We start from the raw sequence: 23,376 nt of genomic DNA on the forward strand, positions 1-23,376 counted from the left end.
TATTCTGCATTTTTCTTATCACAGCACATTAAAAGCATCCAGCTGGGTAAGCCTTAACTTAGCAATATGCTGTTTATCTTTTGAAATACATGATCTGACCAAACACTGAGCTACAGGCAAGACTAAGCAAGTTGTTAACTACAATAATCCTCACCAATGCCAACAGAGGGCTGATAGAGCCTTTGTCTGGGGTTGCAATGTTGCAAAGGGGCTTCAGAAAAGAGAAAGGGGCACAGCTCCAAGAGCAGTGTAAAAAGCTACAGTCTTTACCAGAAATTTCCTCTTCTGTTTCCAATGGCTTCCTTGTGCATTGGTGGCCACGTGTGCTTCAGTGACGATTTTGATCAGCTCCCATTCCTCATCCGTTGGCTCCGGTTTGTGCCCAATGGTTTTCTGCAGCTCTTCCCGACGTCTCTTCTCTCGATTTTCCTCTATCAGCTTTCTCTTTGCCAATCTCTTGCTGTCATCCAACACCACTAGCAGGGGACAAAGCACACACAAATGGCCACAAGCTCTTAGAGCTGTCTGAACTTTGGTCTTTTTCATGCCTATGGTCTTTTTCTATGCTACATCACAGAATCAAAGAATGTTAGGGGTTGGAAGGGACCTCCAGAGATCTTCAGCTAATAGTTGTCACAGTTCTTATTTCTCCCTCTGAATTTTGTGTTCTCAGAAGCCTGGACTGCAAGGAATGACTGTTACAGTTATAGGCTGATGCCTAGGAAAATTCCAGAGACCTGGAGTAGAAAACAGTTAAAGGTAAATAGATTACCATTGGATATAAAAGAAAAAGAATAATAAGGTCTAAAGAATTCCATTGGCTTGCTAATGGGGATAAAAAATAGTTGCATAAACATTTCTGTCTCTTTTTGCCACCTCACTCTAGCTGCTAATAGGAAGTGTTTCTGCTTGGCTTTGCTGACCTTGGCTGTGTTCCCTGTTGTGGCTAAGTACTAGCAGGGCTATACCAATCGCTTTCTCCTCTTTCCCTTGTATCAGAGCAGGGGGGAGAGAGAAGGAGGTTGTTGTTAGCCCCTGCCTTATCCAGTGGGGTCTTTGTGCTGTAAATAAATTGAAAATATATGTAAATAGAGATATTTTGTACATGTTCATTGCATTTCATAATTCGAGATTTTAGTTTGCTTGTAAATAGAGCTTCAGTTGCTTCCAAACCTTCTGAGCTAGTCTGGTGATTTATTTTGGAGGGTAATTCTCCACATTGATGTTGCGGGGGGTAATTCCTAACCCCACTACAACAACTTACCCTTCTGGCAACATTTTGTACACTGCCATTGCCTTCAGTGGCTGATTCCACCAATAAAATGAATATGTTACAAGTTTGAGAGGACTCAAACAAAGTGCTCCCACAATGCATGTGGAACACGTGCTAGGAGAGATGCACATTCTTTGAACACGTGTTAGGAGAGATGCACATTTTTGAACACGTGCTAGGAGAGATGCACATTCTTTGAACACATGTTAGGAGAGATGCACATTTTTGAACACATGTTAGGAGAGATGCACATTTTTTGAACACATTAAAAGAGATGCACATTTTTGAACATATGTTAGGAGAGATGCACATTTTTTGAATACATGTTAGGAGAGATGCACTTTTTTTTTGAACATGTTAGGAGAGATGCACATTTTTTTTCCAAGTAGTGTCACATGCTCACTGCTCTGAAGTATGTAGCCAGCAGAAGGTAATGTGAATTTAAGAAGGTGGGGGGTATTTATTCATAGGAGGCTCAACTACCTGTTGCATGACATGATCAGAAATCCTTTAGCTCCTTCCTTAAGCCCTAACAAATGGTGCTGCTCTGGAGCATTCCTCTGGAGTCCCACTGCTTCCAGTGAGATCAGAAACAGAAGTCTCAGGACTGCTCATCTCTGCCCACCACTGAAGGCTTTATCCCATTTTCCATGCAGACAGGAAGAGGCCACTCAAAGAGAATGGCATGCTTTAGCAGATGAGGACTATTCTGATCCACAGCTTGTGGCTGGCAGAAGCAATGTGAACCTTGCTTACACATTTCTGTTCACACATTTTAACCCAAAGGTGGGAGAAACCCTTCTAGAGCTGGAGGACAGCTGGCCTGTCTGCCACGCTCAGTGACAGCTCCTTCGGCACACATGTAGGTGAAGCCCACAAAGGCCATAGCAGCTGTGTGGTTATGGCACCTCTTGGTCAGAATCAGGCTCATGGGAACTTCACAGTACACAGTATCACAGTACATTAGAGGTTGGAAAGAACCTCCAAAGGATCATCAGGCCCAACCCCCCTGCCAAAGCAGGATTTTTCACTCTGTACAGCTGCTACCTGGCTGATGCTCACCACTGCCTACTGTATCACGCTGGACTGGATGTGAACTTGTGACCAGGGTCACCCAGCCCCTTTCCTGAAGGTCAACCTGGCTAAAATGAAATGGTGTCCTTTCTTCTGCTTCCCTCTAGCCAGTTATACATTACATGAACAATGAAAGATATTAAGTGAGAATATTTTCCTGTGGTTTATTTGACCTGTTTCCCTGCCCATTCTTCTGGCAACAACCATTAACATTAATGCACAGGAGGATTTATTGGATCACCTCCCATTTGCACTTAATTGAAGTTATCCATGTAAATCCCTGTGGAACAGCAGGAATAGAAGACCCCTAAGGGTTAATCTTACAGCCATACTTTCTAGTCCTTCAGAATGAGAGTAGAATTCTTTGCAGTAGATAACTTCTTCAAGGCTAAAAATAAAACAAACAACTGCAGGATGACTCACACAACGACATTCAATTTCACATCCTCCAGAATTTTCTAAACAAGGTATTTTTTTCTCAAGTAAAGTGTCCATCTAGATGCACTTTTCCCTCCTCTCTGACAAAGAGTGCACATTCCTACTGTTATTCAGCTGGGTAAGGCCAGGAGAAGCTGCAGTCTGGTGAAGGATAAACAAAAAATTACAGCCATATGAAAGTGGTTTGGTGCAGTAAATATAACTCCCGGCTACAAGTTATTAAAACAGAAAAAAAAGGGCTGGCAGTTCTGCTCTGCTTCAACAATCTTCACCAATCAACTTTAAGCAAACACACACATCAAAACCCAACAACAAGAAGAAGAAAGAAGACCAGGAACTATACTTACAATCTGTTGCCATGCCAACAAAGATACATTTTTTGAAGCGACATTCCTGGCACTGGTTTCTCGTCACTTTGTCTATCACACATTTTCCTTCATATTTACAGGAATAGGTCGGATGGAGGTTTTTCTGAATGGTCCTTCTGAAAAAACCCTGAGAGCAATGAAGAAATACATTGGAAAGCATTAGCATGTCACAGTGTTTTTTCCAATTGAGGACCTCTCTGGTTTGCTAGGAATGTACCAAAATATGCAAGATAAGGTACCCCACTCCATGAAACTCTCAAAGAGGCAAAGAACAAAACAGGTTTAGAGTGTCTGGCATTTTGGTTCTGAGTTTCCTGAAACATTTCCTCCCTGAAAGTAAAAATCATACAGACATCTTAGGTAAGTAAAGGCCTGAGTAATGTTGCCTCGAGGGACAAACACTCTCTACATGTTTTCTTGAAGTCTTATGTTGCAGCTACTATTCTGCAAACAGGAGCTGGGATGCATGCAGAGGACATGGGATTGTGAAATGCTTTCTAGCTGACCAACTGCATGCTGCCTAGAGCAAAACAATCACATCCCATGGGTGCCAAGAACAACAGCCTGGCATGTTGGCACCCTTGGATTAGAACATGCTGCAGAAGCCACCTCCTTGACGCACTGGCACCTCTTATTGGGAAAAGATTGTAGCTTATAGATGTGGTTGGGTTTTATTGGTTAAGTGATTGATAAGAAAGAGAATTTAAGCAGCTGCTTAGAGCAATACTGGAGACTGGGGGGTTTAGGGACGCTGCTAGGGATGTACTGCTAGGGATATACTCAAGACTTCTGTTAGCTGCTTTGTCTGTAAGGGCTTCGGGGACTACTTTTGTTAAGGACACTGAAACTCTGTCATGCTGGGAACTCTACAGTGCTAAAATAAAGAACTTCTGAGAAGACTTCTGAGATTCTTTGCTCTCTGCATTTCTGAAATTCCAGTGCTAGAGCAGTAATGGGGTTCATACATTCTTCACCCAATGGCACCCTGTTATATGGGGCTACTACGACTACATTCAGCTCCCCTGGACCAAGGGAGCAGTAGTCTTATGTTTCTGTCTGTTATTGTTTTGTATTTGTACTACAGAGTTTTTTTTGAATCACCATTCTGAGAGATATTTAGAGGCATATACATACTTTTAATTATGGAACAGCTTCTGTCAATAGTAAGAATGATGGATGTGATACTAACGGATCAAGAACAGTTCTACTCCTTTCTTTCTGTCAAAGTCAAATAAGCATTCAACCAAATCTGGGCAAGACTAAGAATTCTGCAAACAAAATTTACACATTTTTTGAGTGTGTTTGTAAATAATGGATCCAAAGTTTTAAAATTATCTGTATTCCTGAGAGGAGGATTTGATCTGTTCAAAATAAACATCACCAATAGAGATCCCTCTCTATTTATCTATTGATCTATCATAATACAGATCTGCATTGCTAGTTGCAAAACAGATATCAGGTCAGATCCCAGGCTCATGAGAACTAATGTAGCTCCACTGAATTAATTGATGTATACATTCCATAGACCTTGGTCTTAGGTAAAGAAATCAGAATCACCTTATCTCTGAACATTACAGACTTAATTCAGATACAAATTTCAACATGACTTTTCTTACTGGCTTCTGTAAGAGCTGGATAAGCTTCCTGAGACTGAATGATGTTGACAAGATGGACTGTAAAGAAAGAAATTTAGACCACTTTATTTCAAGCTTCATCATTGTTTGAGATTGTCTACACTCAGCAATGAAGCCTGGATCCACCCTGACAGATAAAATACACTGGGATCGCGGTCCTGTTTGACTGAGGCCACTGGGAACGGTTCTGGTTCCAAAGAAAACAATGGCAACACTGAAGTGAGGTCTTGCCTAATGCACAGCCTCCTCATCTGGGATTCTCTCTAATGAACAGTCTCTTCTTTTCCAACCTTATTGATTCTGTGATTCTGTGATTCACTCCTCTAGGTGAAAGGTCTGCTTTTAATTATGTTAATTAATACCCAGTAAAATCTTACAGCAGTGGCAAAATTTATCTGAACACAGGATTTTGAATGTATTTTGGATTGCACTCCTAACTCCACAGGAGATTATAATAAAGAGCCTTGGCCTCATGAGAGTTTGACTCAGCTCAAGAGCACAACTCTTTCTTCCTTCATGACAAGACCTGAAGTCTCAATGAAACTGAGTTACATAAAGTGTGTGTGAGCCTTTGCAAGACTGAGACGTGTTGAGCTGAGCCAAAATTCAGGACGTCACAGGCAAGATGTCTTTGCATCAGGCCTCAAACTCTCATCCACCCAACAACTGGGTCTGGATCCACTCTCAACCCTGTGATGAATTCCTAGAGATAGGCCCTGCTGCTTTCACCCCTGAAGAGCAAAGATGGCTCTGAACCACCAGGCATACAGGTGGTTCCAGGTAGTCTCTGGGAATAGCAAGAGATGAAAAAAAATCCGTGATGAGTCTTAGCAAGTGGTACTCAACTTCTGTTTTCCAAACATTGTATGGAACTTAACACAGCTCTTCTTTTATCTCCTTCTCTGGAGACTTTCCAGACATCTGGATGAGTTCCTGTGTGATCTCTGCTAGATTCTATGGTCCTGCTCTGGCAAGGGGGTTGGACTCGGATCTCTGGAGGTCCCTTCTGACCCCTAACATCCTATGAGCCTGTGAACAACACGGCTCCTCACTGCCTGTGTTGGGAACAGCATGTTTCATCTCCCAATTGCTTTTCATTTCTCAGAAACTCTTTGCAAAGCCCATCTTTGATCATCTCTAGACACAATGTGATAAGGAAGTTGCTCTCTATGTTTGTCCAAACATTTAATCACAGAGCTGTTAATTTCATCAATAAAAGAAAGCACATCTCACAGTAAGGCAGCTACTGTTTTCCTAAATTCCTTAAATTCCTTACAATTTGCTCTTCAGAGATCATGTGTGAGGATGTTTTGCACTTGCCAAAGCAAATTTTTGGCTGTCAGCCCAGATGAATTTTGTCACAAAATTAAAGTGATTCTGGGTGGAAGCAAATAGTAAACGTCAAATTCATTGACAACTGGTTACATACAAGTTTGCTGATAATCACACAACTTGAAGGCTGTATGGAGATCCTCCAAAGCATGGGCTGAAAGTGTCCACACAAAGAACTCAGCTTGTACAATGAATACGTTTGAGAGAATAAGAAAGAAACCAAAGCAAACCATCTGTTTGTCAGCCAACAGTAAGAGAAAAGAATGAAGTACTTTTTGCACACTGTTAGCTCAGTTCCTCATGCACATAAGCATTACTTTAAATTTGACACCAGACAGAAGAACTGTATCTGAAGATAAAAGTAGCTTGTGGCCTGCTCTATGGTTAAATTAGCTAGTAGGCACAAAAAGAAACTTTATGCCTAAAAGAAATACTCAATTGGGGTAACAAAAGTAGGAAAGCTTGTGAGAGACAGAGCTGTTGAGTGGTAGTGCACAGTAATAAGCCAAGGAACAAAAGGTACAAGCTGGGACAAAGAAGATTCCACCTCAACATGAGGAGAAACTTCTTTACAGTGAGGGTAACAGAGCCCTGGAGCAGGTTGCCCAGAGAGATTGTGGAGTCTCCTTCTCTGGACACATTCCAACCCCACCTGGATGCATTCCTGTGGAGACTCCCCTGGGTGATCCTGCTCTGGCAGGGGGGTTGGACCTGATGATTTCTGGAGCTCCCTTCCAACCTCTGATGTTTTGTGATACTGTGAAGCAAGATAATGCCACACTGCCAATAACTTCTCATTGCTTCTAAATTATGTTCATACATTTAACGTCATCTGGTATATGGGATGCAAATGCATAAGAATAATTTGTTCAGTTCCTTTTTTTTTTTCAGATATGAGTATGTTTTTCATACATATTCTGTATGTATGTATGTATGTATGTATGTGTATAAACTCATGAATATTACCACAAATCAGCTATAGGATCACAGGATGTTAGGGTTTGGAAGTGACCTCCAACCCCCCTGCCAGAGTAGGACCATAGAATCCAGAGCAGGTTACACAGGAACATATCCAGACAGGGCTGGAAAGTCTCCGGAAAAAGAGACTCCACAATCTCTCTGGGAAACCTCTTCCAGTACTCTGTGACCCTTACAGTAAAGAAGTTGGTCCTTGTGTTGAAGTGGAACCTCCTGTGCTGGAGTTATATGCATTGCCCCTTGTCCTATCACAGGGCACGAGCAGAGGCTGCCTCTATTCCTTCCTTCCTGACCTCCGGCCCTCATATGTTTATAGACATTGATCAGATCCCCTCTCAATCTTCTCCACTCCAGACTAACCAGCCCCAGGGCACTCAGCCTCTCCTCACCAGGCAGTGCTCCAATCCTTTCAGCATCCTTGCAGCCTTCCCTTGGACTCTCTCCAGCAGATCCCTGTCCCTCTTGAGCTGAGGAGCCCAGAACTGGATGCAATATTCCAGGTGAGGTCTCAGCAGGGCAGAGTAGAGGGGGAGGAGAACCTCCCTGGCTCTGCTGGACACACTCCTCTGAATGCACCCCGGATCCCCTTGGCCTTCTTGGCCACCAGACACATTGCTGTCCCATGCAGAACTCGTTGTCTACCAGGATTCTCAGGTTTTTCACTGCAGGGCTACTCTCTAGCAGATCATCTCCCAACCTGTACTAGTGCAGTTTATTCTTCCTTCCCAGATTCAGGACATACTAAGGATATTTAAGCCTTTGTGCATTTCATACGTGTTACTTGGGGCAGTGCTACACAACTGAAGAAACAACTTCAGCACAGAGTTACTGAGATGTTTGGATTGGCTCTAAAGCCAATCCAAACTCAAAAGATCAGATTCAAATATTCCACACTTTGGGGATGAACAGAATATGACTTCTGTGGTTTAGTCCCATGACACTAGCCCATGACATGTGTGGTCCCATTTGTTCAGAAAAACAATTTTTTTCTTCTTTCTGCAGGAAAGAATAGCTTTCTTAGACGATCTCAAGCTGTTCAGGCCAATTTTTGGCAGTGAAATGATGTAAGATGTGCCAGGCCGTGTTACTCAAGTTTGGTTTTTATTTACTTGCCCAAAGCAATCTCTTTTTCAATTTTATGTGTAGCTTTGGAGATGCAGTTTAGGGCTGGCAGCACATTTCATTACGCTTATATTAAAAAAGTCCAAATCTCTCTGAAACTTCTAACTGGGTGTCAACGCTTCCCAAAGTGATGGATGCTACTGATGCACGAGCATGTGGAAGGGCTTTGAGTTTTTGCTTCTTCACAGTGATGATGAGAGGCACTGGAACACTTAATTGCTGCAGACTCTTCATGGTCAGCTATTGCACAAACAGCTTCACTGGAGTTGCTGGGAGTATGATGATGTACACTGGCTGAGACACAGCCAAAGAAACATTAAAAAAAATAGAAACATCGAAGCTAGCAAATCTAAATCTCTCATTTTCTTTTCAAAAGCAAACCCTGTAAAAATCAATTATATTCCTTATGCATATGAAAAGCAGCAGCATGGCCAGATACAGCTTATCATCAGTACTGGATGTTCTCATGCCCTTCTAATCTTTGTTTTATTTGGCAGCCCGGGTCAGGAAGCCTGTATAATGGAGGAGCCGGAGAGCTATTTCTGACCTGCGCTTTCCCACTGTGCCTTTTACCTTGCAGCCTTCGCAAGTGATGCAGCGATAATGGTATCCGGTGGCTTTGTCCCCACATACTACACACAGCTCATCCTTGTCTAAGTAACTGGGGATATACCCTGTAAAGAAAAAGAAGATGTGGCATGTAAACTCAATATAAAGTGATCTATGTTTGATATAAAAATATTAGATTAAAATTCACTGCAGATCTTCTCTACCAGCCCCATACTTCTGAGCTTACTGAATTTCCTGAATAAAAAGCCCATACTACTTTAGAGACTCATTTAAAGTAACAGTCTCTAGTAGCTACTCTTTTTCAGACTGTTCCAACATGTACTGCACAAGAGGCAGGCCAAGAACATGCTCTCTCTTGAGTGAAATATTGCCTTAGAAAAATAAATATATTTGGTTCTACCTCAAAGGTTTTGAAATGAAAAAAAAAAAAAAATCAGTGAGACATACAACATAGTTCTCTGTTCTGTTTGACAACCTCCCCAATAGACTTGTGCACTGAAGATGAGATCACAGGCTGCAGGGTGACTCAGGACTTGGTAGTAAGAAATATTTACTGAGTGACTGTTTGTTTCAAAACAGCTCCACAGGTATGGCTAGAGAAGTATCAGCAATAGATAGCCCAAGCTGTATTGGTCACATCTGACCTGGGTGTGTTCAGCAGGAATACTTAATACAGCCTGAATTTGGGACAAATATACACAGGCATTCAGGGGTTTTGTGTCCAGTTTTGGGCAGCTCAAGGCAAGAGAGATGTGGAGGTGCTGGAGCCAGGGCAGAGGAGGGCAAGGAAGCTGTGAAGGGCCTGGAGAATAAATCTGATGAAGAGCAACTGAAGGAGCTGGGGCTGGTTAGTGTGAAACAGAGGAGGCTGAGGGGAGACCTCATTGCTGTCTACAACTCCCTGAAAGGAGGTTGTGGAGAGGCTGCTGCTGGTCTCTTCTCCCAGGGAATTAGTGAGAGAACAAGAGGAAATGGCCTCAAGCTGCCACTGGGTAGGTTTGGACTGGACAGTAGGAAACATTTTTTCCTGGCAAGAGTGGTCAGGGATTGGAATGTGCTGCCCAGGGAGGTAGGTGGTGGAGTCCCCAAGCCTGGATGTGTTTCAAGATGGTTTGGCTGTGGTGCTTGGGGCTATGGTTTAGGAGTGAACCTTGTAGGGTAGGGTTCTGGGTTGGACTTGGTGATCCTGAGGCTCTTTTCCAACCTGAATGTTTCTGTGATTCTGTGAAATATGTGTGAGTGTATATGTGTTAGAATGACATTTTCTCTTGTGAAAGGGTTTACCAGACACCCAGCTAGTGAAATCAAATATTACTGCTGTGAAAACCACTGGCAATGCTTGGTTCTCATCCTGGAATGACATTTGTTTCGATAACGTATTTCCAATTTGAACAAACCCCAAAAATAATTCTGATGGCAACCGAAAAAGTAATTATAAATCAAAGTGCACTTTCAAATAGTGTAAAATAGAAACCTTTCAAAGTAAGCGTTCCCATGACTCATAATTAATGGATTTGTGGTACTTAATTTTTCCTTCTGAAAAAATTCTGTAAAAACATAACACAGAGATCTCAGATTCACTGTGAGGGGAAAGAGGAAAGTGCAGCTATTTAAGGAACTGCATAAGGTTGTTCAAGTGCAAGTAAGTATTTCAGAGAATCCCAGAAAGGCTGAGGTTGCAAGGCACCTCTGGAGGTCATCTGGCCCAACCTGCAGGCTCAAGAAGGGCCATCTAGAGCCAATTGCTCAGGACCATGTCCAGATGGCTCTTGAGTATCTCCAAGGATAGACACTCCTCAACCTTTCTGGCCAATATGTGCAAATGCTTGGTCACCCTCCTAGTGATGAAACCCAGTAATTTTATTGTCTTCAGAAGGAATTTCCTGTAGTTCTGTTTGTGCTCGTTGCCATTTGTCCTCTCACTGGACACCACTGAGAAGAGTGAGGCTCTGTCTTCTACCTGGATAGGGGATCAGGTATTTATACACACTATTAAGACACTTCCTCCCCTGCCCCTCCCCATCTTAGGCCTTCCCTGTTGCAGGCTGAACAGTCCCAGCTCTGTTTCTCACAGAACAGATGCCCCAGGTCCTTTGTTGTCTTTGCGGCCATTTGCTGGACTCACTGCAGCATGCCTATGTCTTTATCGTATTGAGGAGTCCAGAACTGGACCAAACAGTGCTTCACCAAAGCTGAGCAGACAGGAAGGATAACCTTCCTCAACCAGGTGATGATCCTCCTAATGCAGACCAGGATACTGTTGACTACCTTGCCACAAGGACACAGTGTTGGCTCACATCGAATTTGCTGCCCACTATGCACCCCCAAGTACTGCAAGAGAATGTGCTTTCCAGCTGGTTGGGACCCAGCCTGTACTGCTGCATTTATTATTCCTCCCCCAGCGTAGGATTTGGCATTTCCCTCTGATGAACTTCAAGAGATTCCTCTCATCCCATTTCTCCAGCCTGCCTGGGTTCCTCTGAACAGCAGGACACCCATCTGGTGTATCAGCCTCTCCTCCCAGTTTTGCATCATCTGCCAACTGGAAGAGTGCAATTTATGAGTGCGTTGAGGGAGAGTGCTTTGTATGTGGCTGCAGAACCACATGTTAGACTACATTCCAAGCTCACTGTCTTCATATAGCCCTCACACCAGTATGGCTCAGTATAGCTCAGGGACTCGGCACATCACAGTCACACGGAAGGCAACCAACAACAAGACTCAGGGCAGCAGAAGGCTGTTGGAGAACGCTACAGGAGGGGTGGCCATCCTGTAACTAACATGCCAGAAGGTCAGCTCAGTAACAGACAGCTTAAAAGAAAGTGCCTTCCCAAGGCTCCACTTGCCAGGGGTTCTCCAGAGAGAAAAGCAGAAATGCAGAGAAAATACTTGAAATTAACTCATCTTAAAATACCCCAACCTTCTGGGGGCTGGAGAGCAATTAAAAAAAGAAAGAAGCAGGATGTATCTGCATGGTCTGCTTTGTACATCTGGTGTAAGGATGACTATGAAAACCTCAAATCAAACAGAACACAGATCCCTCTTCTGTAATGCTGGGAAGCAGGAGAACCTTGAAGCCATGCCTAGGTACTCGCATCTCAGGTTTGCTCCCTGGCATCTGAAAGGGGAGTGGGAGAATGAGCTGAGATCATACTGATCCGATTTACACTTATGTTACATTTCTTCATGATGAACAAGATGTATTTGGAAAAAGACTGGTGGACATGTGGAGGAGGTTCTGTGACCTTGATGGAGGAGACACAGTAGGGTTTCGACTCTAATTTACATCACTGACCCCTAATGGACATTATGCCAGTGGGGGATTAGCAGAGGCTATTATCTCCATCCTGCCCCCCTTTGGCCTCTGCACATGCAACACATACATAACGTGGAGCTGATGCAGGAGACAGCAGCCAGCAAAGGATGCAGAACTTCCTGCTAAGCTTCTCGTAAAAATTAATGGTTTCTTGTTACTGATTACTGCTATCCATGAAGTGCAGGCTTAGTGTAACACAATGTCCTCTAAATTTCAGCATCTCTGGTTTGCTTCCTCAGGAATTACTTCTGAATTAAATGCCTTTACATTTCATTAAGTATATAATCTGGTTAGCACGGCTCATGTAATGGCAGCTTTTGTTCTATTGGAGGAACAGGAGACCACTTGTCTACACTGCTTCCTTAAATATATACAGTAGCTGTTGCATGTGACCACTGCTGTCCATCTCCTTCTTGACGTTTGGAGCCTTTATCCAGCCCAGGGCACAGCTTCCATTCTGGCAGACAAGAGAAACGGCCTACAGGCACTGCTAGTTCAGAATTAAAAATGGCATCATTACTTGCAACCACATTCCCAGCTTTGCTCCATCAGAGCTGTTAGGTGCCAGCCATTTAAGTTACTTAATGCTAAATATTATGTACACCACTTTTGCAGGATTATGTCCATGCCACAAGGTAAGCGCACACTTGGAACTCTTTCCCTGATTCAACAGGAAACATGGATAGAAAAATCTTGTTTCAAGAAATCATTAGCAATAAAAGCATGCAATAAATATTCTCCCCCTTTCCATCACAAATCTGAGAGTGATGTGCACATTTTTGTCCAATTTTTAAGCCACCTTCTAACAGGTAATGGGGTCAGAAGCTGCTTAAAAAAAAAAAATGGACCTCCAGCAGTATTTGAAAAAGATATAATTCAGACAAGCAGAGGAATAAGAAGACTTATATTCAGTTCTTACAACCTGTAATGTCCACCATAAATTGTTTGTAGTAGTTGCAAATATCCTGTCTGACCTCTGTATGAATTCAATGCAAAATAATTTTTAAGACTTGAAACAAGCAGGCTCATTGCATTTTGCTACTACTCCTGAGTTAGGAACAGTATCAGCAAGAAGAAATGTACCAGTGTTTTTAAACTTGGTACCAGCAGGGAAGCTGTTCATGAGGATTCTCGGGGAAGGTGTGGATGGCAGCAGAGTTGTCTATTGGACAGTCTGAGGAAGAGGCAGAGCAACAGACTTGTCTCACACCTTGTAGCACTTGGAGAAAAAAAGAGGAGGGGCAGACTAACAGGAACTTGTCTCTTGTATCAGCAAGTACTTTGGCATTTTGTGTTTAATAACTCTGAAGAAAAAACTCTGGAAGAAGTAGATGCTGTCTGGATAGAGTAACCCAGATGCTCTCCTATGAAAAATTAATGTCTGATGACAAATCTCATGGGAACATTGGGTAGGTTTCTATTTCTGGTGTTCTTATTTCATCCTTATTTTCTTGGTCAAAATCTACTATTTAAGTAGCTAAGAGGAACTGTTCAAGAGCAACACCAATTTCACCAAACTGTCTACCAATATCATTGCTTGGTCTTTCAAGCCTTAGTCTGCTGTAGTCTAGCATCGTCATGGACTGTCACTTGGTCTACATTGTATGATCCTCAAAGTCATTTAACATCGTTCAGCCTAAGTTCCTCCTTGTATCTTTGCTTTGAATTGAAAACACCAATGAATGATCTTGACCTGCCATGTCTGGTATTCCCCTTCATCCTAAAACACTTCCTTTCGTTTCCAGACTCCCATCTGCCAGTCCACCTAATCTTACTGCCTTGGCAAGGTTAAGCAGTCAGCAGGACCAGTTGCCCCTGTCCAAAAGAATATGTACATATTGTATTATATGTATATGTATTATGACCAATCTTGCTACTGATTTACAGTATCTTGTAAATCCTAAGTGGAGCGCTGCCGGCCGAGGTACATGGCAAGAAACAATTCCCTGCAGCAGGAGAACACGCAACGAGTTTGTCCCAGCAGCGGTACGGCCAGAACAAGATCTGCTAACTGATGCAGCCATCTGAGGTACCCTGCTTCATTAATGCTGCATGGCTGCGGTCTCAAATCACCATTTGCAGCAATGATACCTTAAAGCAGTCTGTGTGACCCTGCACAGTGTAACAGATTGGAGAGACATAAACGAGATCCTTGATGGCTATTCTTGCCCCCACACAACACCCACTGGGCAAATAAAAGCTACTGAAATGAAAACAACCCCTGAAAAAGGATACTGTGTTTTCCCACTGTACCTGGGAACACACTGAAAAAACACAACATGCTCTGAGAAAAGTCAAGAACCAGTTTCAGTTTTGTTAACAGTATTGTTGCACAGACTTTACATCTCCAGGTCTCTGTACAGATAATGTTAATATTGTCTTAGGGATTAAACCACACCTTAAAAATAATTATGACCCCAAACATATTTGACTACCAAACATGGATACAACTGATAGAAATGTAAACAAGTGGTGTCTGCCTATCAGATGCTCCTTATTAGGTTGTTTCTGATCCACCATAGGCTTATCCCTAGCAAACAGGAAAATTCTTTTCTACTGCACAAGGACGCCTGTGTTTTAAGACCATTATTCAGTGTTTTGATTTGCACTGTACATTGGCAGAGTCATGTGTTACATAAATTCCCTGAAATCTTTCTCGTGTCTTACATGGTTTGTGTGACTAGAGACCACTCACTTAAATGAGGTTAAGACTGTTCAGCGAGATTGTATTCACTTACCAGGCACTGCAATATGAAAATGAAACAGATAAAATTAATTACTACCTTGAGAATCCTTGACTGCATTAGAACTGAAGATTCCTAACTGCTGTTCAACTGATTCCACAGCCACACTGTAGCTCTTTGCAAATGTTAAGAATTACAGGAACCACCCAGACATCGCCCTCGATACTCCTGTGCAGAACATGCCTGAGCTGAGTGCTTATTGGAGAAAGACAGAGGTGAGTGATAACAGCAGCCTCCACTCTTGTTTGTGCTGCTATCAATACTGATCTGGAAGGCTGGGCTGATCTACTGATCCTTGTTTCCCACTCTCTTTAAATTACTCCCACCGAGAAAAATTCCTTGTTTCTGCATCAAGCCTGGAAGCACTGAAAATGTTGTCAAACAGATCAGCAGATTCCTCGTTAAGCTAATTGCTCGTCTGCAATTCTGATCTTTTCTGACAGGTTTTGATTTGTGGAATCACTATCATTTGGCAAAAGATTTTCTGAAGAAAGAATCTGGGATGTATTTTATAGCCGCTTTTCCTCGATCACTTTTCTATGCACTACCCCTGTTCCCTGGGCTGAGTCAGAAACCTTATCATCAGCAGTGTATCTTGCACAGATGTCCTGAAAACATTTTAGCCCAACTGCTGTGTTCGGTACTGTACTTGTACCCATTACCAATTACCTGCAGGTACAGAAAGCACTAATGCAAGGGTCAAATGCAAGTTTTTCCTCACTGTAGTAAATGAACTAACCAAAAGCGTCTTTTAAAGTTTTATTAAGAATAAGGACAAGCAAGGAAAACAGCGTGCTGGGCTGAGAAAAAGGGATGAAAATACAGCAAAGCAATAGTTTTTCTCTCCTTCTTATATAGTTATCTCATTTACATAAACAGACTTATGTTAAATAGAAGGCAGGACATGATAATAAGCCCCCAGAATGTTCTGAAGTGCTCGGGAGAGAAAAAAAAGAATCAGAGAGTAAAAGCATCTTTCTCACAGAACACTGCAGAACTCCCACATACTTATCTGACACACACATTCCAAGGCAGAGCCAGACAAGGCCACCTTTATCTACGAGTTGTCTAATAAGAGGTCAAATTGAGCCCCTTGAAAACGATCTTCCAAACGAAATTCACTGAACTTAACTCTTTACTTGACACAAATCACGTATTCCTCCATGAATATTGTAAAATACTCACAACACTCATGTTAACAAAGCTGGCGAGGGGTTTGGAGCACAAGCCCTACAAGGAGTGGCTGAGGGAGCTGGGGGTGTTTAGTCTGGAGACTTTATTGCTCTCTACAACTACCTGAAGGGAGGTTGTAGCCAGGTGGGGGTTGTTCTCTTCTCGCAGGCAACCAGTGACAGAAGGAGAGGACACAGCCTCAAGCTGTGCCAGGGGAGGTTTAAGCTGGATGTGAGGAAGAAATTCTTCACAGAGAGAAAGACTGGTCATTGGAATGGGCTGCCCAGGGAGGTGGTGGAGTCACCATCCCTGGAGATGTTTAAAATAAGCCTGGATGAGGCACTCAGTGCCATGGTTTAGTTGATTAGATGGTGTTGGGTGATAGGTTGGACTTGATGATCTTGAAGATCTTTTCCAACCTGGTTAATTCTGTGAATCTGTGATTGTTAAAGGTTTTTATAGCCTAGCTTAGTATCACAAGTAACTTCTTATTTAAATCTAGTCCTCACTGAATGTCAGTTTTATGACTGAAGCAAAAGCAAAGTATGATTTGGTTCACTTTCCCATCCTTGATTTGGTTGTGGAAAGGCTACAGCAAGGGAGATGAGAACTTTTTTCCCCACTGTTATTTTTACCAAAAATAGAAACATATAATTCTAAATGCATAATGATTTTCTGAATAAAATGCAATTTTCCTGACCAGTGCTACTTCCATAGGTGAGTGGTCAAGAGCAAAATTAATCACATTTAAGCCCAAAATAATCGTTAGCATACTGGGAGCTGCTCTGCTACAAAGGCCAAGATGACAATTGCTCAGTGTTCCTGTAAATTGATTATATGCACAGATACTCCCTGTGCTGAGGAGGAGACATTTTGACATAAACCTCTATGTTGCATTTTGTTAGATATTCAGACAGTAGCCTAACGTGTTCACGCTGCTGAGAACTCAGTTAGGACTAATTCAGTCACACACTCCAGCAGTCACACTGTACCTACTCTCAGCTGCATGTAAATTGCCTGAGAAAATAGAAAGGAAAATAATAATGACAATTACATAACAATAAAAATGATAATGATAATAACAATAATAATAATACATTTTGAACTCCTGTTCTCCCCCATACCAAAAGCCCTTAAAAAGACAGTATTAACCTCACCTTGTACCTGGGAAGCAAGGTGAAAACCTGCAAACCCTTGGCTTGGGGGCAGCCTCTGTATACTTCTGGTCCACCCCCACAGAGCCAGAAGCTAAATCCAACCTCAAAGACACTTGTGGGCATCTTTCGTTCACTTTGGCTGTGAAATGACTGTGCAAAGTGGAAGCCAACTCTCACCCCACTGTTAACCTTTGCAGATCTATTTCCTATGTTGTCCCAATAGCCAAAACACTGTCCCCACGTCACACGTGGGGATACTGAGGTTTCCCAGACCTCTGCACATATTTCTTTTGCACTTTCCTGACTGCGTTACCTCTGCCCTGTCACTGGGTACTCCTCCTCACTATATGGGCAGCATAAAGAGTTCCAAGGACACTTTTGCCTATCTGCTCAGCTTCTATGCAAGGGCAGGGTGGCATGGGCTGCCCTGGAGAATGACCCATCCAGTGCGCAGTGCTGCAAACTCACCATGGCTGATGGCACCCTCAGAGAGGAAAAATATTCCAGTTTAAGCATTCTGGGACAGAACTGAGAATAGAATCTCATTCACACAATGATGAGCCCTCTTCTGCTCTTCAGATTTCAAAGCATCATGCAGAAAACAAAGTAGGGTCTGGTCCAAAAGGGCTTCCTTAACAGATCAGCTTAACTCTTGCTGGAATATTGTACTACTACAGTTTAACAACATCTACTACACAGCTCAAAAGATAACAAAGTAACAAGTGCCTGCAAAGCTGAAACCACACTTCAACTGCTGATTTTCCAGAGCACAATTCTTTTTCCCTTTAAAATTCAAGTTTTCCATCAGAATTTGTGACAGATAATCAGAAAGCAATATTTTTTGAATGCACTGTAACGACCAGGGCACCCTAAGTGCTTTCTTATATTCTGAAATTACTGGCTATATTTCCTACACGCTTATTTTTTTTTCCCTTAGTGACACATTGTTGGAGTCTTTGGTTCCTGGTTTTGTTTTAGTTCTTTTTTTCTGAATTCCTTTAAAGTGAAATAAAGATAGAGAAGTAATTAAACTCCTCATCATAAATGTGAATTTTTTAAAACATATAAAATGTTACTCTTCTCTCTTTTTTTTTTTTTTTAATTTCCTGGAGGAAAAGAACACTTTAACCATTTGTGATGGTTTTAAGACTGTCTTTTTAATTTTTCTTCACAAAGTTAGAGCAGAGAATATCAAGCAAAACTTTTGATAGGAAAGAACTTACTGTGCTACTGTAAATGCCAATCTGATTTGAATAGCATATTATTGAGATTACTAACAAAAATGCCAACTGCAACTCAAAGACTCCTCACAAACACCTGCTTAGGGACTTAATTTTGCTTTAATAGGCTATTACCAAGCTTCTCTAACAAACTCCCTCGTCCTCCCCCAAATCAATTCTGGATCAATACAGGCCCACATGCCTTGTGTAGAGCCTTCTGTTCTTAGGACAGGATTAAAAGAGTCGTTCATTTTATGAGAGCTTGGTTAAAAGATGAACATTAAAAAAAAGAGAGAAGATGCACATGTTCCATCCACTTCAGATCTCTTCTGATTAACAAACTCAGCATTTGCAAAGGTTTGACAGAAGGGAGGCAACTTTTTCTTTATTATCACAGTATTAAGGCTCTAAAGAAGCCCAGAGAACATTGCTCAGTCTCCATGAATGATCAATTAAAAGCCTGCTTGGAAGCCAGCTTCTCCCAAAATTCACTGCCACTTCTTAGTGAAACTGAGGTGGTAGAAAACAAGAGCCAACAAACAGCGTTTAAAAACAGCTCTGTGTGCTCTTCACCAAACCAATTATCAACATCTGAAATTGAGCAGATGTCAGGTGTCTGAGTGCTGAAATAACTTCCTCAAAGCTCTAATTTAGGTGTATCAATTATTTTTCACAACATTTAATGTTATAAAAAATTCCTTCATCGACTTTGCAACAGGCAAGGCTTGATTTTTTTTTCTAAGTTAACCCTGAGTATTGTTCTTGTTTAACAAAAAATAAGACACGGAAAAAAAGACTATGAAGAGTTGAAAATCAATTAGTTAAGCCTTAATAGCTGATAAATATTCTTAAAAAGAACATAAAACATTGCTCAATACAAAACCAAGCACTATTGACAACTACATTTAGTCCAAGATTTGATCATATTCTTACATCTTCCTAGAACAGTATTTGTAAAAGTTATTTCCTTTGTTATGAAATACAATGGTGTTCAAAGCAGAAAATTAAGACTTTTTTTTCCCTACAGAAAACGCAGATTTATTGAATCAAGCACTAACGAATCTTGCCTGCACAAAGGAAAATATTTCCATTTCCCATGCAGTTAATAAGAGTAAACAGTCTACTTTTTACTACGAAGCCACTTCAGAAGTGGTAAAAGACGTTTCCTCTATCTGCCTACTTACATCAGATTCATCTGGATTTTGGATAATGATATACAGCAAATATGGTCTTAAGAGAAAAATGACACAAAGTTGGTACACCTGTCTGTGTATGTTTATTCTTTATTAATGTGATTTTTAAGAAATGCAGCGAATGTACAGTCTGTATACATCAGCTGGCTTTTCTGAGTTCAGAACAAGTAACATCGAAAACATTTCCAAGTGTTTGTTGGAATTTTGGGCTCTTTTTGAATCTGCTTTGTTTACCTGAAAGCAAAAGAATAAATCCTAACCCTATGAAATTATTTAACTCTGAGGGATCAGATAATACACTGATTATCTTTCACAAACATGTTGATTAGATCAACGTTTTGGAAGCAGAATAGTCTTTCTTGCATAGATAGATGCTTGAATTTTCAGTCTTTTCTTTTTGCTCTGCATAATCAAAAACTGCATGGCTTTCACTTAGAAGACGGTAACTCCATTAAATGCAATTATTTTCCCATATATAGTTACAGTTCTATTTTCAAAACATTTTATCCAAGTTGGTGAGCAAACAAACTTTGCATTTACTGATAATAAGGACTCACATGAATTGTTTGTATATAATCAGAACCACACAGCTTTAAGATACAGAACATATAACGACGACATTTCAGAAGAGAAACTTTCTTATCTAGCTCACTGCTGAGCAGCAAATTAACTTAACAGCCCTAGAAAGCAGAAAACAAGCAATATATTTGCAAATGTCTTTTATGGATTAAGAAAAAAGTGCTTAGAAATCCTCACCACTCGCAGAAAAACCTTACAATCACCTAGCAACCTATGTTACTGCTGCTTTCAATTTCGAACAGGCAGCCTTCACATTCAAAAATGTATCTGAGCCAACTGCTGCAACTGTTAAGTTTCAAGCAAAACAAAAACAAAAAAAAAAGAGATTAATTTTTTTTGTTATTTAAATAAATTGCCCCTACCTTTCTTCTGAGAGTACGATGGCGACTGCACTTGAGAAAAAGTAGGTTTTTCTTCGGTGAAATATTCAGGTTGGTTGTACTGATTCAGGGCCATGTCCATGTCAGAGTACTCGCTTTTAAACACGTTTCCAGGGTAACTACAGGTATAAGGCTGATTCACCGCCCAGGCCTGTTCCATATATATGTTGTTACTGTGCAGGACCTGAGCATCGCAACTGCTGTAACCCTGATTATCTTCGATATATGTGCAATAATCAGTGGACTGCATGTAGCAATTGCCACCAGCAGCTGGGTGCACTTCATATATTTCTTGCATACAGTAGTTCATTTTGTTAGCCTATCTCAGCTTGTACTTTACGTACACACACACATGCATACACAGGCAGGCATGCATACACATGGAAAGGGAGAGGAGCGATGAATATACACCGGCACAGGCGACTGCCAGGCAGCCCGTTTTACTTCGGAGCAGCACCTGATGTGCTAAAATCCTATTTATATTGGGACAGCTTGTGAACTCCCCTGCCAGTCAAACATATTGGGAAGCAGATTTATGACAGTCAAAGGTCTTAATCTGTGACTGTAAGTTAATTCCGAGGGAAGATGGCAGGCAGGTAGCGATGACCACCAGACAAAGCGGCAACATCTCGACAACCCTCCTGTTCCCTCGTTTGTCTGAAATAATCATTTTATAAAACATTTCAGCCTTGCCCAATATGATTAGAAAATGATTACTAAGGGGAAGACACAGTTATGTCACTGTAGTTGTCAACTTAAGTGTGAAGCATTATAAAGACTGCTTAAGAACTCCCAGAGGGGATATGCTGAAAATCCTAAAATCAATAATCCTGTTTTTCAGCATTAAACCATAGAAAATCCAATAGTGCTGTGCTGATGACCCAAGCAGCAGTCTAGTTTTACAAAATTTAGCAACTTAATCTGTCATTAGCTTTATTGATTTTGTTTTACAGAATTACATGCATGAATCTCCCCAGCCTTCCACACATACACAATCCTTCCCCACTACCTGGTAATGCTTTTACGGAAAAGCAGCTTTTCTAAACTTCAGGGATTTGGGGAGGTAATTTCCATTGAGTTCAACAAGTGGGAAGCTTCAAAAATAATATAATCAGCAAAAAAAGGACACTATTTAAATATTATCAGTAAGATAATTGCTTACTGCTTTGTTACCTTTGAGGTTTCATAATGAACTATTCCTAGAAGTGTATCTTTTATGACAGCAGACTTGAGAATGGGTTTTGCTTTATTAGGTTCACCTATGCCAATGCCACCAGAACTAAAACTACATCATCTTCTAATTGCTTACTGCACTCCCAAAACATAACAGTTAATATGCCTTGCTTAATACAACCTTGATGAACATGCACCTAAATGATCCTCAAACATTCAGTGAAATAGGTCAGAACTGGGCATTACATTGCTATCTAATGTGCAGGCAACAGAGTAAATGCCAAATAAGGATGTGAGGCTCAGAGAAGTTAAAATTCATGCTGGGAGTTTTAGTTCTTTTCCCACCAACTGGAAAAGAATCATCTTAAACATGTATTGCTTATTAACTTGCTCAGAAAAGAATAATACATTTAGGAAGTAAAAACTAACTCTATAAGATTAATTCTACAGAAGCTGAAGTAATTTCCAAAATTACTTTATTCTGATAAAACTCCAGCAATTTAAACTAACATCTTATTCCCTGAAGAGCACTGTCACTGAAATCCCAGAAGTAGAACACAAATGAACCCTCATTCTACATGCTGTTTCTACCAGAGACCTAACGAAACAAACAGCATTGTGAAATACAAGATGAAAAAGCACACAATATAAGTTGATTTTAATGTTAGCTCATGCCCATGGTCTAGATTTTACCACGATTTTGTCTGTGGTAAGAAGTGTGTCTTAGTTAAGATTCACATTTTCCAGAGTGAATGTTCAGTACTTCAAAAATCCCACGCCTGAGTGTGGAGGGTTGAATTACCCCCCAACTAATTTGGAGAACCACCCCCAGAATAAATCACTCAGACCAGCTCAGTTTGGGATGGAAGCAAAGGAAGCTCTATTTGCAAGCAAACTACAACCTAGAAATATGAAATGCAATGAATACATACAAAATATACAAGATAAGTACAATAGAGATATTTACAATTTATAAACAACACAAAAACTCCTCAGAACCCCCAGACAGATTCAGGGGCACCGTTCACCTCCTTTCCCACTCCCTACCTCCTTCCCATTACCTCACACTGTAGTCACAACAGAGATCCCCTGGCAAGGCCATGGAAGGGAGAGAGAGAGAGAAGTTGCAAGCAGAAGCAACAGAAGAAGGAAAGAGCAAGAACTGTTTCTGCCTCTGCTCTATATCCCCATTAGCAAGCCAATGAATTCTATACACCTTAGCGTTCTTTTCCTTGTACATCCAATGGTAATTTATTTTTTTTTTTTAGTTTCAGCCTTGCAGTCAGGAACTAGGCTAAAGTTCCCCCTTCAAGCTGTAACACTGAGTTTCCTAAGAAACTCTGCAACAGTTCTCACAACAGATCCCCCAACCATAGCCATTTATGTAATCAACTGGTAATGCTGTAGTACATACAAATGTACATTCAACCTACCAACCTTACTTCTCTACGCTCCCCAGAAAGAAAATGTTCCACAAAGGCACCAAGTGGGCTGTTTATTTACCACCAATGTCCTGTGCAGCTGGCAGGAATTCCTGTGAGAGCTTCCAGAGAGGTAAGGCTGTATTTTACAAGTTAGCAGACCAGAACACCTAGATACTTTTACACTGCCCAGAAAGGTCTTGGAGAACAAAGCTTTAAATTCTTAGAATT

The 23,376-nt window shown here is 41.3% G+C and overlaps 1 protein-coding gene across 3 annotated transcripts in view; it reads right to left on the reverse strand.

Annotated features, from left to right (window-relative positions):
- Nucleotides 1-23,376, reverse strand: part of THRB (thyroid hormone receptor beta) — a 39,351-nt gene that overhangs the window by 10,316 nt on the left and 5,659 nt on the right. For 2 of the 3 annotated variants that reach the window (XM_054384772.1, XM_054384775.1), the window contains exons 2-4: nt 8,793-8,893; nt 3,133-3,280; nt 271-476 (exon numbers count right to left, since the gene is read on the reverse strand). In XM_054384772.1, the coding sequence (XP_054240747.1) occupies nt 271-476; nt 3,133-3,280; nt 8,793-8,893 (455 nt within the window). Of the gene's footprint in view, nt 1-270; nt 477-3,132; nt 3,281-8,792; nt 8,894-20,533; nt 20,862-23,376 lie in introns of those variants that run through there. The other variant, XM_054384773.1, reaches the window with a different exon arrangement.

Source organism: Indicator indicator, chromosome 11, assembly GCF_027791375.1.
Source record: "Indicator indicator isolate 239-I01 chromosome 11, UM_Iind_1.1, whole genome shotgun sequence".
Lineage (NCBI taxonomy): Eukaryota > Metazoa > Chordata > Aves > Piciformes > Indicatoridae > Indicator > Indicator indicator.